The 17,808-nt window shown below is 30.9% G+C and overlaps 1 protein-coding gene across 2 annotated transcripts in view; it reads right to left on the bottom strand.

The window, feature by feature from the left end:
- Positions 1-7,933: 7,933 nt before the first annotated feature.
- Cbl (E3 ubiquitin-protein ligase CBL) overlaps positions 7,934-17,808 on the bottom strand; it is a 120,842-nt gene continuing 110,967 nt past the window's right edge. Inside the window, exons 10-13 of one of the 2 annotated variants that reach the window (XM_068768323.1) lie at positions 12,205-12,445; positions 10,605-10,717; positions 9,185-9,890; positions 7,934-8,396 (exon numbers count right to left, since the gene is read on the bottom strand). In XM_068768323.1, the coding sequence (XP_068624424.1) occupies positions 8,179-8,396; positions 9,185-9,890; positions 10,605-10,717; positions 12,205-12,445 (1,278 nt within the window). In that variant the 3' untranslated portion in view covers positions 7,934-8,178. Of the gene's footprint in view, positions 8,397-9,184; positions 9,891-10,604; positions 10,718-12,204; positions 12,446-16,619; positions 16,782-17,808 lie in introns of those variants that run through there. The other variant, XM_068768325.1, reaches the window with a different exon arrangement.

Raw genomic sequence — 17,808 nt, 5'->3', positions numbered from 1 at the left:
ATACACTAACTTTTTATTAAATATAACATATCTGTAAATCTATCTCCAATACAGATTTTGATTTTGCTACTGTGTTTAATCTGGTTGGCAACAAAATAAAACACAGTTTAAAAAAATTAAAGTTCATTAGCATTTAACGTCATCGTAATGACTCCAAAAAACGGACAGAAAAAGGAAGTCTTTATCACGGTATTCGCAGACACAGTACGTTGCCTCAATGCAGCTTTGAAATTATGATTAATGAGCCTTCTTTTTCTTCTTTTAGGAGTTTTTTTAACCGTAGTGGAAATTGTAACATCTGTGTTCGCCATTGTTGTATTAATATCAGCTTTTGTATCGTTTTCATCGTCTACGTCAATCTTGTTGGAATCATTTGATTTATTGGCTGCGGCATCAATTGCTTGAAATTCATCTGCTTTACGCAAACTTTCAAGTCGCGGAACAGTCATACCTTTCCAGAAATGTCGTAAGCCATTCTCATCCATAAATATTCTCTCCGATGGATAATTCGTATTATGCCTTTTCTGAATGAACTCTTTGAAGTAATCTGTCACTAGATGCAATGTTGGTTTCAATACTTTGTATTTTTGATTACTCAATGTTATTTCGTCAACCTTTTGAAAATCCATGTGATCGGGAAATTGTCCAAATATAACCCGGAACTAGAGGCAAAAGATGAAGCAGAATCTATTAGGCTTGAACTCTAGGAATAAGGTAGGGTAGGTACTATCACAGTGTATTAAAAAACGAAGATTTTTTTTAATTTTATATAGAGGTAATTACATTTATAACAGATATGATATATGATATGAGATATGATTACAATAAATGTATAAAGTGAAAAACATTAACATAAAATCTAAAAGACATGTATAACACATCTCTTTATTAAAAAAAAAATTATAAGAAAATTAATAAATATCAATTAGTTGTAAGTATCAAAATTAAGCTGATAATCCAAAAGTTAGCATTTACATACATTTGATTTCATAATTAAAATAAATTGTTTATCGACTACATACTGGTTTTGAGCAGCTATTTTAAAAATAATAGTAATATAGTTAAAACTGTCTTAAAAGTTTTAAAAAAAGTAATACTCACTTCATAGGAAATGCAAATAAGAAACCATATACTTGGCGTTAATTGAATCGACATTTTGATTTCTACTTTGAATGTTTCTACGTGTAAAAGGAAAACGATTGTGTTTTATGATTAACTGTAATTGATTTGCCAATATGGTTGTTAATCGAAAAAGAAAGACTATTTATTTGTCTTCTGATAAAAAGATGCGGACAACACTAATGTCAAGTTTTAATGATTTCTAATGCAATTTTTTGATCGGACTCAAGGAAGTAAAATAATCTGTACCTAAAATAAAATTTTCATATTGTAAAAATCTAAAAAACTGTGCGATTCTTCCTGGGGCCGGTAGGTCTGGAAGATAACAATAACACGGAGTCCGAAGTAGTAGTGTGTATATTTATACCGATGTATGTCAAGAATTATATTTCTGTGGAATTCCCCTTTTCGATGCGCCGGTGACGATGACCTGATGTAGCTTCTACACAACTATTGCTATCAATTGAAGGTACGTTTCATGGCACAGGTCCTGAATTATAGATGATATAGCCAAGGTTGTCGTATTCTTCTTATTCTCAGTCGTGCGCTCTTATCAGAGTGGTCGTGGTCATGCTGTGGTCGGTACTGGTGCCCACTCTCGCTATAAACCTTGGTGTTTAGCGAAGCGAGAGCATTAATTTGTCGAGTTTAGTAACAGTTTTAATGATATCTATTCATTTGGTTTGAATGCGTTCACTGGATCGCTTGCCTTCAATTTCACCACTAAACGCTCCGTTGAGTCCTTATTACAGCCATCATATGAGTATAACTTTTTAAGTGTAGAGATGTTCTCTATACTAATTAAAATCAAACAACGTTATGTGAAATAAACCGTATGGTTATATTTTGATAATAACAAAACAAACACCAAACAAAACAAATAACAGAATGCTTATATTTATATATGGTTGTGGATGAAGTGAGCGTTGTTTCTGTATGTGGTTCTTACAGGTTCAATGTCACTAAGTTTATGGAACTGAGTAGTCAGCGAACTTTTAAAAAAATCACCGACAGATCGCATGCCGGTTTCTGAAGATATTATACGTATAAAGAACTGTTTTTAGTAAGATGCTTGTGTCCAGTAAAACTTAGGCTATAACTAGAGGTGACAGCGAGTTCTAATCGAAAGGTATGAAGGAGTATCCCTTCTGTTTACTATCTATTGCTAGTATTTACAAGAATCCATGATTATTTATACACTTGCTGAAATAATATCATAAATTGTTCTGACAGTCGCGAGGCATATCAAATGATACGCCGCATGCTTTATACGTCCACGCAGTCTCCTGTTGCAGCAGAGCTTCACGAAACGAGATGGGGACACAAAGGATTATGGCGACATTCTTAAAAGCGAGTCGCATATCAAACAGACGGTTGTTCGATGCATGTCGTGGATCGGGGTCCGCATTTAAGCATTTCAAAGATAGTGCGTAGCTCATGCTGTGGCAGCTCAGGAAATATCCCATTTCACAACTTAACCGTTGGAGACAATCTATCCAAAATATATAACCTTTTATATGTGCTAGACAAAAGGATATTTATATAAGGATATATATAATACACAAAAAAGATTTTTTGAATTTATTCAATAGTATTTGTAAATAATATGTATAGTATTTGTATTTTTAATTTATCTGATATTAGCTGCAAAACTGTAAACAGATGTGTTATTTTATTATCAACCTGCGTTGAATTCCACTTCAACTTTTCAATCCTCTGAGCAAGAAGAGAGCGCAAGTGAACTGATGGCCGTTGGGATCTTAAGGTTGTATAGTCTCCTCTATAAAAGCTTACCAGTAACCACAGCGCAGGACGCCCACCTATAAGGATACAAGGGCAGACTTTATTAAGGTCATCAATGCAGGCCGCTTCCAACCGGCCCTATTCGAAATTTTGTGATGTCTTATCGTATTTATGAAGCCTGTATTTAGCAGTGGACGTGCAAGTTATAATGATGACGATTTAATAGAGCCGGAGACTAAACTTAACTTTTAACTAATGGAATCATTAAGGAATCTAGTAGCGAGTGCTTTCGTAACCGATGTAACAATGATTATATTTACATGTGTCATCACTAAGTGTCTACAGGCGAGTAAAACAAAGATATGGTCCGTAAGTTAGAAATGGTGATGAAATAAAAAAAGCAATTTTAATATCGTTTAATTTTATATTGAATCATTCTTACGAAAGCGTAAACCAAGACTGCTTCTCAATCCACTTTGTATTACTAAACCCAAATAATTTTCGATGAAGTTTCGTCAAAAATATTATAAATTACATTAAAAAAAGCTTTTTACTGTTGCACGAAAATAAGCGCGTACTTATATATGTTTTATAAATTAGGTAAAAAAAGCCAAACGTCAGGTCTCACACCGAAATTAAGAACAGAAATAAAACTGAATAATAATAACATGGGATCGAACATTCTAATTCGCTTTTGGAAAAGTCAATTAATATGATTGGTAAAGTAAGACGGACAACTATAATTGCTTTTGCAAGAGAGACGTCAATATACACTTTCTCTTTCACGGTATGCTCCGAAAATGTTCGATTATATTCTTATATTTTAACCCAAAAGTAAACTTAATTGTTATCCGAATATTCGATCTCCGTTAATTCACTTCGGTGTGATGATGACCAATGAGCTACAAACTTATTTGAAGTTTAACTGAATAAATGAATATATGTACAAAGTTAAATTGTCAGATGTCAAATATATAAAAAGGTAAACGTACGTGCACAATGTTAATCATGGCAATATTTACAACGTAACTAAATTTGATAAGTACCTGATATAATTTAATTTATCGTTAAAAAATCCCGTACATCTAGCAAGACTTTCCAAACACGTTGTCACTGTCAAAATATACTTTTCCCGTACCAAGAAAAACAACATCGAATAACAAATAACAATAGTATATTACTTGAAAATATATAGTAAGATCTTATTTGCACAAGTATATTGTCCCTTGATATGATCATTTAATACGTACAGGTATTTAATAAACAATTCAATAATTTATCTGTGGTTATCGTTGACATTGTTTTGAGAGGTAAAAGCCCGCGAAGATAAGAAGTTTGTTCCGTAGTATCCACGATAAATGAATTCCACTAACTCAATTATGGTTTTTAATATAAATGTCTGTTATTCAAAATTGACATCTAAACCTTTCAATAAAATCTGGAAGTTTAATTGTTTTATTAAGGCATAAGATTAATCGGCATTTCGATTCATAACAACACAGCATTTTAAAATGTGTTTTAGGCAATCATAGCATAATCTGTTTAAATAGAAATATTTTATAGATCCAACATAATCATTTTTTTCACATTTAATTTAGTTGTTAACATGACACATTATAAGTGTTAATATCATGTCGTAATTTTTTTCTAATATTCTCTTTACAGTTTATTTCCTCTTAAACTGACTATTTTTTATTATTTACTGTCTTGAAATTTATGAAAAATAGCGGACATTTTGTTCACTTCATTCATACATTAGTAGCTCATGAACGAATCATTCGTTCACTAGTAGAGTTAGAGTATTTCCAAATAATCACAAGTTAATTTATCTCATTGTATTTATAGAGAAGTTTAGCTTCCGTTTCTGTCTGACTCCTAAATTTGAATTATTATGGAATGATGATTAGAAAACAAAGGCATTAAAACCATACAGCCACTTTATCTTTTATACCATAATTTTTATTTTCGTAACCATATTTCGTTAACATAAGTATATAAAGTTGACATAGTTGAGTTCAATTACAGTCTCATAAAGTAATGGTTACCGCCTAGAAGAATTCTAGTCAACGTCGTGATTTGTAATTTGCTAAGTATAAACGCGGCCTAATAAATACGCGCTAATTTAATTTTTTTTTAATAAACATAGTCCTTTTGACTAGTCATCTGGTGGATATGTCTTCAAAATACCTAACAGCTTTGTGGTTTAAGCCTACGAACCTATAATATCTGTGTTATTATATTATTAAAGAAGCAATGATTACTTCAAAAGTATAATAAAACAAAAATATTTAATAGCAAAATATTAAGACTAGACATTCTACTTATAGATTCAAATCGTTCAATAAAGCGCGTTAAATAAAAACAACCAAATGTTGATGATTTTAATTGCACTAATAAAACATTATAATTAGTAATTACCAATAAAAATACACATAAAATGAGCCTTAAACGGACGAAAAAAGGAATTAATTACCAAAATTCTATCTAATTCATTTAATTTTATCTCAAAAATAATAAGCGGAAGAACGATATCTTAGTACATCCCCAAAAAAGTAATATTAATATTTACACTAATTATATGCTAAATATTAATATTGCAAAAGTCATAAGTCAGTGTCAAAATCGTGTCTCATACATACACACATAAATATGAAAAATATATTCTATGTCAACCGCTATTTTTTGAGTCGCATTTAAGACAGCACATATTTATATGAAAATATAAGTGATATACAATATACAAAGTATTTATTTACAAAGCTAATGTATTATTATTTATTAAAAAATAGTGAGTAGAAATTGAATACTGATTAGGATATATTATATTGATAAAAAAAACTTCACTGGAAATATTCAACGGATCAATTGTCAATCCATTGTAAAAATTAGAAAGTGTTGAATTAAATAAATACATCATTAAATGTCCTCAAATTAATTCACATTAGTTAACCCTATGTAATACTGTCACGCGGATGGTGCTATTTTTAAAATATTCGCGCCATTACGTTTGACAGCTGTCATAATTTTTTTTTATCTGTATCAAACTGTAACGCATGGTGTGTCAAAATGTATTATTTACATTTAAAATAAGATTACCAAAATTAATTCAATGTTTAAAATGTGTAAAGCATTCACTAGGTTTGTATGTCTAATTAATAGTACCAATCTATTATTGTGGTCTTATATGGTGACATGATATTTCAATCGATTAGTATCAAATTCGATTATTAATTGAAATTGTAATTGTTTAATTTCCAAATGCAAAGCCTAAATCTTTTCGCTTATTACAAATATAAAATAAATAATGAGATATCACACAACAGACAACATTTCTCTAGAAATAGGTCAAAAAATATTCAAATCTAAAATCGATTAATGTTGATACTGACCAATTATTTAACTACATTTCTATGTATATATACTTAACTATGATGCTCTACAAGTCGAGTGTATAGTAAGATCTACAAATTGTTTACATTGTATATGTAACACAGTAACAATATTTATCAGGCAAAAGATTTAGACACAGAAATTTTAGGCACGTTGTCGAGATTATAGGAACGGTAACAGTTATTGCTTTCAATGTATTCGGTGCGTCTATATCGAACCGTGTCATAAGAATATTATTTTTTACATTAATGAGATGCATATATAAATATAAAATAACCATAGATATGATATAAATATGTATATTTACCTAAAATGGCTTAATACGGAAATCACATTTATGTTAGAATATTTCCAAAAGATACGAACTACAAGTGAGACAGATATATCAACTTGTACAAGCGAGACAATTGAGCTTCACCTGCATATGTTCTGGTAAACTTCAAAAATAGTTATTTTAGTACTAAAGCCGTCTCCATAATTTCTTAGCGTAACTTAGGTAAATATGCATATATTATATTTAAATCCCACCTCTGAAAATAACACAATCGTTTTAACAAATATTTTCGAAATCGTTTGTTTTGTTCAAGAAGTTTTTACTATTTATATAGTACTACTGAAACTGATAAGGGAGGGGGGCTCTTTTTTCCGCCTCCTACCTTCCTATGCTTTCCTAAGACGCACTGCAGCGGTTTCGTTTACACTTTAATAAATTTGATAATTTAATATCCGAATAATTTACTACAGTTATTGATATTACATCCATATGTATAGCAAACATGTTATTGAGTTTGACTCAACCTAGTAATAGGCCATATATCCCTTCGTACGATCTAGACAAAATACCAGAATTGTTTTTAATGTAGTGTAATAAGTCAAATTCGGAAATTAACAATTTTTTTAAGAAACTTTCTACATTGATACATATATCGAACATCATTAAGTTTTGTAAGTATAAATTGCAATTAACGTTAAACAACTATAAGGCAACTATAGCAATTTGATATCGAAATCATACATATGCCAATTGATTAACAATATGAAAAAATTTAAATTTACAATTACATGAAGAATGTATCATAAATTACTAAACAAATTGTGTATACAGGTTGTTCCCATAAATCAACGTCTACGTGAAATTTGCTGATAGAACAAGCAGTGGGTGATATTAATTTTAAAAATATATTTAGATGTATGTTTAAATTTTCAACACGATCAATTAAAGTTAAAAATGTCAAAATAAACAAGATAATTCCGCATTTATATAAAAAAGTTGGTAGTGACATTCCACAGAAAAACTTAAAAGTTATGTCGCCCGTGAAGCTGGTGTAGTCAAAAAAGTTTTTTTCTGCAGTAAATAGCCTGTGAAGTTGAAAGTTTGACGCAAATGATATTTCTATGTTTAAAAATATTAATAAAAAATCAGAATAACAACTGACACATTTCATAGATTTCGAAAATGTAGTATATTTTTGTTGCACAATTTTTTTTGATGCACAATTCAAAATAAAAAAGTGATGAAAACATACTTAATTAGCTTTACATTTATCTATTCATTAGAATGCATATTATATAAATTACACAAAAGCTAAGTAGTTTCCGGTTTTTGACATTTTGCAAAAAGTTAGTAATATCATAATGTAATTATCATGTTTTGTTACGTCAAAAAAAGTTTTATTTTCAGTAATTATTGTCTATTGTTCAGAGGATTACTAATAGTAATATTATAGTGATAAAATTAAAAAAAAAAGAAATTTATAGTCATGGTAATAGAAAAAAAACTTCACAGCGTGGGCAGTATAAATTTTTAAATGACGTTGATTTATGGGACAACCTGTATATTTGTTATGAATATAATATACACATGATAATGGTCGCTATTTTATTTGACCTCACAGAACGTTCGTAGAGTGTATAAATGAATTGAGACTAGCATTTGTTCTGAACTTTAGACCCGAACTCGTGTAATATATCACAGGCCATTTCCAAGTCGTTCCTGGTGATGCCCAACGCTCTCACGACTATGTCTTTAGGATATCCCTCGCCGACGAGTCGGGCGATGTAGTCCAAATTGATGTTCTCGTACGAAACATTCTCGCCATACTTTTTTCCGTGCTGATCGTGTGTGAGTGGGTTTATTTTCTTTGCTGTAAATCGTTAAACATAATTGTTAAATTGTAACTTTATAAAAGAATGAGTTGTCGCGTATGAAATGGTTAAATTAAAAGTCATAAAAATGCTAAATACAGACCGCTTTCAAACAGTCTAAGAGGCCTATGTCCAACCCTAGATATCCTATGGCTTAAATAATAATGACGTATGAAATAGAGCAAAATTCATATTATTTATTACAATAGTACATAATCTAATTTAGACGCTATATTTTGGTACATTTAGTTTTTTTGTTGCTACCTTTCGAGTACCGCCTTCGATAGTAACGCAAATTTTAGTGTAAAATTTTTTTAAATTTAAAAAGGTAATCACCAATATTAATAGTATGTTTGGCTTTCGAATGTATGATGATGATGACGGTGATGATGTTAATGTATCAAAAACTCGGCTGGATAAAGACGATTTGAAGGCCATTATAGAAACGAATTCTAAACTCCGTGAACTATAATGAACGTAATTGATGTTCAATGTATCAAAGCCAACAATCTTCACAGATTTGAAAAATATTGGTGAAATGAAAATGACTATTAAAATAAATAATAAGAAAGAAATTTAATTTAAATATGTATAATTTTTACTTCATTTCATACTTGAAAACATGTCATATATTAAAATAATGAACAAGGCTCATTTGTCAATGATATAACGAAAGATGCTATTACAGGATTGCTAAATATGATTCTTTTTTATATCACATTAGCTCATTGTAAATGTAAATGATAAATACACATAAACAAATAATAAAAAATGTTAAAACACTTACGTGCCAAGTCATTATTTTCAACGCCGACGTTTTCATACGGCGGATCTTTGATATCCTCTGAAGGAAACTTTGGCATTGTCGTTGATTTGGTAGGCTGATACTCCACACCGCCACTAGTTGAGGAAGGTAAAGATCTTTGTCTGGTAGGCACTCTTTCAACCCTTGTATTGTCAAAACTAGCTCTATCTGTGTTTTGTATTCTTTCTTGTCGTTCCGGCTTATCTGGCGGTCTTTCGGGAGGCTGTCTAAATTCATTAATCATGTGTCTTTCACGATCGTTCCGTTCAGACTGTTTTGCTTCCGCGTGACGGTCAGACTGCTTTACTTCTGTGTGTCGGTCAGGTTGTCTGACTTCATGTCGTTCGGCGTATCTACCATCGTGTCGTTCTTGTCTAATGTCTGAACACCTGTCGTTCGATCGTTCAGATCTTTCATTTAATCTATCGTTGGGTATGTGTCGATCCTGTCTACTATCGTATGCTTGTCGATTGGTATGCTCGTTATACCTTTCCGGTTGTCGGGAGTCGTGATGACGGTTTTCGGAATTTGAGTGTCGGGTTTCTGCTTTGTCGTGTTTGTTTTCCGTTGATCTGTCTTCGGCGGGGTTGCGAACCGGTTCGGGCGGTGGTGCAGGTAAGGGTCGGCTGTTAGATTGCGGAGTGCATGCCCGGCGCGGTTTTTCAAATGCTCTTGGATCTGGAGGAACCTGAAAAGTTTTTAAAATATTAAACTTCGAAATCTCTCCGTCAATCACCAATTAATCCAACAAATTTTTAAGAATTTTTATTCACTGTTTGTGTGCAGTATTTTTTTTTTATTCTTTATTACAATTATAAATGTACAAATAAAAATATTTGTTAAAATTTATATATCATTGACTAGATCACATGTTCTATGTTTTAGTTACATTGTTTATTAATAATACATAATTAATATTCAACTTAAAAAAATAATTAAAGCTGTAATGAACAACATTGGCACCATAGAACGTAGTAGGATAGATTTTTATTTATCGGTGATATATTTTATTACAATAACTGTTGATTATTAAATGTTGGTTAACGCATTAGTTAAACAGTGTTTAGCTAATATTTTAATTGACTTATTACAATACCTCGGGTGAACTAGGTTCAATGACATTTTTAACAATACTACGAGATTACCGACGTCCACGTGACAGCTCCGTGGGCTAGTCTGAAAAGTCCTAGGCACAATACCAGTATCCAAAGCAATGCACATCTCCGAAGACCAGCACAAATAGAGTAACAAAGTGTGCGACAGATTTTCCAAAGAGCATCACGAACCTTAATAAGGAGGAATAAGCCGCGAAGAAGGACTTGAGTGCTGCTTATATTGTCTGCTAGAAACTGGTCATAAATATCAAAATGCTCAGGAGTTAATATAAATAGGGATATCATACCTCATGTCTGGTGTCGATTATGCCCGTGATGGTTTCTGTAGACCCGGTGATGACAGAGGTAAGGCGATGCCGTGAATCTGGTTCCGGTTCCAATGACGACCTCCGTCTAGGTTCTGAAGATAAATAAAACTAACCTTATACAGTGGAATTTAATACATAAAATCCTATTAATGTTTCTTTTTATTGCTTAACATGACTTTGATGATCTCAGATTTTCTATTGTAATTTGATTATCGCTCTTTTGTTTCCCGCTAGAAATATGGCTGCGATAATTTTTATAGTAAAATTAGAAGCAATCAACACGTAGAATAATACCGATAAAGACTTGTTCGTCTCTTTCTAAAGGACGTCCCATAAATCAGGTTTTACCTTTACTCTAGTAGAGAGTACTCTAATATAATAAAAAGTTGCTTGATTTTTATAATAATTCTCTGTTTTATTTTGATTTGAAAACCAAATTCCTTATTATAATATCCTTACTATTATAAATCGTTGTTTGTTTACAAGGTTGTTGAGAGCGTTTGGAATCATGATTCATAATTGTCAAACTTTACACTCGTCAATTCAATAAATAATTTAAGGATTTTTATACAGGCTGAAAAGTGTAAATTCTTCAAAAGGTTAAACAATGCTTTCAGAAATTATAAGAAACGTAATCATAACATAGTGAGACAAAGTGTTTTAAATATTCGGATTACTATGTATAAAAATTATCATTTACTATCTGTTTCTGCAAACTTTGATGTTTAAGTCATTGAACTGTCGCATTCCAATAGAAAAAAGATAATGTAATATAATATATATCAGAATGATCGCTTTATACAGTATGATTGTAAATAGACATAAAATCTTTTTGCTTTTGTAACAGAGAACCCATTATTGTTGTTAGCAAGCGACTTAGAACAATTGTTTGTAATCATGTAATTCTTAACTCTAAATTAAATTCAATAAATTGACTTATTATAACTATAATTAACTTCAAAGTATCTTTATTTCTTTCAATATACTAAGAAAACCAACAACATATAATTAATTAGAATACTAAAACAAATATAACTTAAACATGGGCCAATTGTAGGTTTTCCTAATTTACAGTAGCTTAGTAATCGCATTATTTATCCAATACGGCGGTTAAATACAAATCTTTATATGTCTTAGAAATTTTGATGTAGTCAGTTTTACGAGGATAACTACAATATCTTGTGTGTGTTTGTGTCTATTTCATATATTAAAAAAAGTTTGTATTACGTAAAATATAAATTATAATAAGTATTCACTTTCTTGCGTAGTTATTTCATAGGATTTTTGTAACTTCGATAGTACTAAATAGCAATAAAGTGTCAATTTTTAAAAAAATGTTTGTTATAAGTTTCTCAAATTCGTTTTAGAGTATTATTATGAGCAAACTTAATTCGATAAACGGTTAAAGTAAATAGCTTATTGACCTTGATTTTTGTTATAATTAAGCATTATGTTATATTTTTCTTTCTTTTAAACATGTAATAAATATGTTGACGTTGCGTTGAATGTAAAATAGGTTAGAATTTTGAAGTAAGTTATCTAAATTTTTATGATTTATTATTGCTAATATTAAGTGTACCTAGCGCGGTAGCTGTCGCGATGTCCTGGACACTGGAGGCGGCGACGATGGTGGGCTCGGCTGGGGAAAGGCTCTTTCTAGGGGGTAGTGGTGGGGCACGAAGCTCTCCGTACGCATTCTCCGCCGTAGAGGGCGCTCGCCTCGCCGCCCGGGGGGAGTGCCTTGGTGATGCAACTGGGGACCTCACGCCCGGTCTCAGCGAGTCTATAGTTGAGGTAGCCGCGTTGAACTCCGCCCAATCCTACGTGAATTCAAGTGTTAATACTCGTAGTCGTAGAACTTCCACTCCTTAATATAGGCCTCTTATATTTTTAAATTTTAATATTGAAATAGTAACAGATTATCTAAACAAGGAATCGAATGATCTTTTAAACTATCGAAATACTCAAAATAAATCGTTGTCGATAAAATTTCGACATCTATTCCACTATTTTTAAAATCGATAAAAATTTCTTGCGATTCGATTTCATTCTCATTACAGCTGTATGATATTTACGGCTGAATGAACTCCTTCTAGATTTCCAATAAGACCATTTGGAAGTTTGCTTTCAACTTCTTCCGACTAAAACAAGGTCGACAATTAGGGAGTGAAAGTTCTACGCTGAGCTTTCCAGTTCGTGATCTTCACTAAAGAACCTAATGGCGCCAGTGATTGTCCGTTCTGCACTCTATGTGGCCTCTCCACTGCTATTACAACTAGCAAATACACTTAATCATGATTGGTCCACGTTTTACATATCAATGAAAAATGATCACCCATAAGAATTTAAAACTTCAGGATTTTAGGTGGTTAGACGTGTAAGCTTTTTTAAATTGATTTAGCTAGGTGCCCAAGATTTAACCTAAACACTTAGCGCTTTCATCAAGGCTCTCGTGAAAAGCCTCGCGCTTATAGTGTTATTGAGTTCGCTGTACCATTCCTTAAGTAAACACGCGGTGAAACGGAGGGTGGTATCGGCCGCTCCGTTCCGTCAGTCCGGCGTTCTCCTTTTATTCTCGGTCTCTACCGTGCTTTTTCTAAGACGCGGTATAGTGATTTCGATAACACTATAATTGCTGTTAAGGTCTATGCTATGTGTTTTAAGTGCCACCCCAAGTCCAACTAAAAGTTCTATGTTAATTGATAGAAAATTTGTTTCCTATTTGTATGTGAAAAAGAAGTCATAAATCGAGAACACAAATAATAAACTGAGCTTCACCTATAATTTTAAACAGAAGTTTTCACTTCCGACAAAAATTATGTTAATTATAATTCAGATTGTTTATTACGTATAGCTCTATGTTTAATTTTATCATTAACATTATTTCAGCCGTAAGACGTCCACAGCTGGAGATAGGCTTTCTCCGACTTCTGACTTTGTGTTGGGCAACCTACGATGTGCTACATAATAACATTATTTATATTTATCTGACAATTAATAAATTTACCCTGAAATATATTTAATGCTTCCAGGACTACCATAACAGTACGTACTCAATATTTTTTTAAATACTGTTGTCTTAGCAATTGGAATTATCAAGGTTTATTACATAAAGCAATAATATGCAAATAATGAAAACATCAAACACATCACCAAGCGTATATTGTCAACATAAAAAAGTAAACTTACAAATAAATAAATTTAGAGTAGAAAATATCATCTATATATATTCTAAACTAACTTAAACCTAAGAAACAATACTTCACAATACTCGTCCAGTTGAGTAATACTCTATAATGTTCAATGATCAGAAAATCCGTTGCATATTTACCAACATGTGATAGCTTACTATGGAATAGGCTTTGTATCGAAAACATGTTAATAAGGGATATGCACTACTTATAAGTGAGACGACAAACTAAGATGTAGTTTGTGCGTAGGAGACTTTGAAAAGAGTTCTGTTAATCTCTTATAATCTCATTCTAAGACCTCTCAGTTCAGGCCTCTTTGGTGCCATGGAGAACGCTATTCTCAGGTATTTTCTACAATATCCAATCAGGAATGAGGAGAACCGTAGAGTAATGAAACTAACGAACATAGCACAGCCGATTTGTAATCACTAGGGGTACGGAAATTTCGTATTTACGAAATAGATGCGAATAAATGCGAAAATTTCTCATAAATGCGAATAAATGCGAAATGTATGGTATTTTTCTTTTTTCCAAGGTCTTCCTCAAAATGAGCTAATTGATGAATATGCACACTGTCATAGGCTAATTATTCGGTCCATTAATATAAATAAAAACCCCAATGTGCAGGACATATTGTTGGCCGTCAAATGCAGCTTTTCGTTTTTTGGCTGAAGCAGCATTACATAGTGCAATTAACAGCGTGGACGCTTAACGCTTCTTCTGCATATAAAATGTCGTCGTACAGACCAAAAAACGACGTTTAAAAAGTCGAATCTTTATTTTTTACAATGTTATCTTTTAATTAATTAAAACTGTTTGATGTTAAGACTTGTACTTTAAAATTTTGTTAAATTTTACCTTCATATTTAGCAATAAAATTACTAAACAAAAATTTTTGTTTAGTAAATGCCTAATTTACCCAAATTTTATAATTTTAAAGTATAAATGCGAAATATATGCGAAATTTGCAAATTTTGAAAAATATAAATGCGAAATTGGTGATTTTTTTTTGCGAAAATTCCGTACCTCTAGTAATCACCTGTGAGCAGAGCACATGTCCGCTGGGCACTTAAGGTTAGAGGTTACTCTTGTTAAGGGCGACGAATAACACTGGGATTATAGGAAAGGCCTATGTCCAGTACCGGAAATACTATAGTTGATATGATGAACACATTGAAGCCGCCTCCATAATTTATTGGTAAATATACATCCGAATATCTAGATCTCTATAAACTGTGAACATGCGTCATAGCTGCAGCAACAATAATATTTAAATGATTGTTTTAATAGAATATTAAATTACTTGAAATGCATTACTTACTTTAAATTTTATTACAATTTCGTTTGCAAAAACATATATAATCAAATGCATAAAATAAAAGTCAACAACATAACAATGAAGCATTCAAAAAATGTTTTAATTAGAATGGTATGAATATTATCATGACGTTTCAATAAAAGTTGCCATAATTTTTCTGCAAAAAATCTACTACTTTGGAAATAAATTGTTTATTTATGTATGAATATGCATTGACAATATTTATACCACTCTCAGAGTACGCATACTATTCACAATAAGCTTGTTTTCGTAACCTATATTGTTACTCAAATGTAAAGAGTATAAATTGCACTAAAGTCTTTTATTTTAAATAAAGAACGTACATGCACTGCGTAAATCTGAACACAACTCATGCAAACGTAAATAATATAACAAAGATGATTGTGATAAAAGTTAAAAATGAAATGTCTCACACAAAGCATTTATATTCAAATAAATATCAACTTTAATTAGCAACTTAATGTCTAAATTCTATTTGCATTGTTTAAATTAAATTACAACCTCTAGTATATAAATTATAAGACGTTTTCTCATTTTGATCAAAACCAATCGATTTTTTTATAAATAATATTTATTAAAATATAATTGTGTCAAACAAAAATTTGACTACAAATAAAATTTCATCAAAACAAATGTAATGATCATTAATTTTAGCCCTATAAAAGTATATTCCTCTTCTACACCCATGTAGATGAACATTTTAATAAGATTTTTAAATGAAATATGACACAAATAGGCGTGGCATACAACACTAAAGCATATCTCTGAAAAATTTCATATATATATCAAAATGAGAAACGGTCTGTTTTAATGTGCAAAAAAGAAGTAAAAAGCAGTATTATTTTATAGACCTTTAAATAATTTTTCTTAATAAATATAGGGCCATCTCATCATATATACGTATGTATAAGTACTATACTATGAAATGTGTATTAAGTTTTTTTTTAATTATATATCTCCATCAAAGGTAATTTGATAGAGATCGCCTCGAGCGATAAGACTGCCTGTTGTATTACCTCTACATGAATTGAATAATTTTTAGTTATTAATTATATATATTTCGGTATACAATAAAGTGTTAATAAAATTGATAGAACATTTATAAAGCAGTGAAAACACAATTTTACTGAATGTACAAGATATCAGATATGACTTGTATGTCATGAAAAAGTATAATTGATTATAAATTTTAAAATAAACTTTAAATAAAAAAAAAATACTAAGAAAACTTTAAATTTTGTATTATGTTATGTCTCTCTGTTGACATAAATAATTACGTCAACTAATTTACTTAAAAAATGTAATGTTTAAAAAAATTACAATACGAGTCGAACAATGTAATAATCGTATTTTTTACAAACTTAGTTTATAATTAATTCTCCAAAAAGATTCAGATAATTTTTAATCAACGATAAGAGAAATTTGATTTTTTTTTTATTAAACTATGATATATGATATTAACGGCTTAAAAATAATACTGCTTTTGACTGTCGATTAAAGAAAAAAAAACATGTTAATTCTAAAATGGAATGTCGTCACACCGCGAATGTTTTCCGAAGGGTCAAACAAAGCGCGCATGGCGTGCAAAACAAACACTTAAGCATGCGGTGACTTTCTCGCGCGTCTCTGCAAAACAAACAACGAAAATTACTGTGAGCCCGCCACATGCAGCTCCCGCCGATGACTTACTGTGCTTTATTGGTAAAACATACTATAACATTATACTTCTACTATATATACTACATCTTGTTTTTATGCAGTCGATACGATCAAAGGTAACAAAAACAAAATCACGGGTACAGTTCAAAGAATTAAATTTTATAATTTAATTCAGAAAATAAAAACGATTAATGAAAGTCTGTAATACCCGGCAAGCGATAAATACTAAAGTTAAATTTAAAATGTAATAAAATTGGCGTAAGTAATTGAAAAATCTTAACTTGTTAATAATTTTTAAATCTGGCAACATCAGTTAACAATGCGGTAAGATTACGGAACTGTGTGTGTTTATTTACTGTTATATTTATTACAGAATGTCATATATATATATATATATATATATATATATACATACATACATCAGACAGAATATTAAAGAACATAGCTCAATGAAACCCATTAATATCGAATTTATATAAAAAATAATCCCCATTCTCATGAAGATTTTAAATTTGACAGTTCCCTTTGTAATTCTACCCTCTGACAGTCCGTTGACAGTTTGCTTTATGATTCGAATTGCTTATTACTCAGACAGGATAACGTGACAGACGTTTTAGTTCAGACAGGTTTAGTAAAGCACAGTAAGTCTCCGCATGGAATGTAATGAGTTAATTAAACACAATATAGTATGATGACATAAATTGATAAATTCCCAAAAATATATCCCAAAACACAAGCATGCCCACACACTCAAAAATGCAAAACATGCTAGTATAATATATACGGTTATTAAATGTAACAAAAATAAAACATCAAGTGATATACGACCATAAATTGACGTTAAGGATCATATTGTATTCTTTTTCAATGACTTTAATAGTACAAGTCATTTGTACCTTGATTTATTGCCATACTATTAAAATTACTTTTTTTTATTTAATATATTTAGTTGTGATTTTTTTATTTATTTATATTATCATTGGATCAATTACGA

Source organism: Battus philenor, unplaced genomic scaffold (genome assembly GCF_028537555.1).
Source record: "Battus philenor isolate CCGP_79_NKW_IND1 unplaced genomic scaffold, ilBatPhil1.0.hap1 SCAF_25, whole genome shotgun sequence".
Taxonomy (NCBI): Eukaryota; Metazoa; Arthropoda; class Insecta; order Lepidoptera; family Papilionidae; genus Battus; species Battus philenor.
The sequence above is the reverse complement of the archived record's forward strand: the minus strand, read 5'-3'. Positions and strand labels throughout refer to the sequence as shown.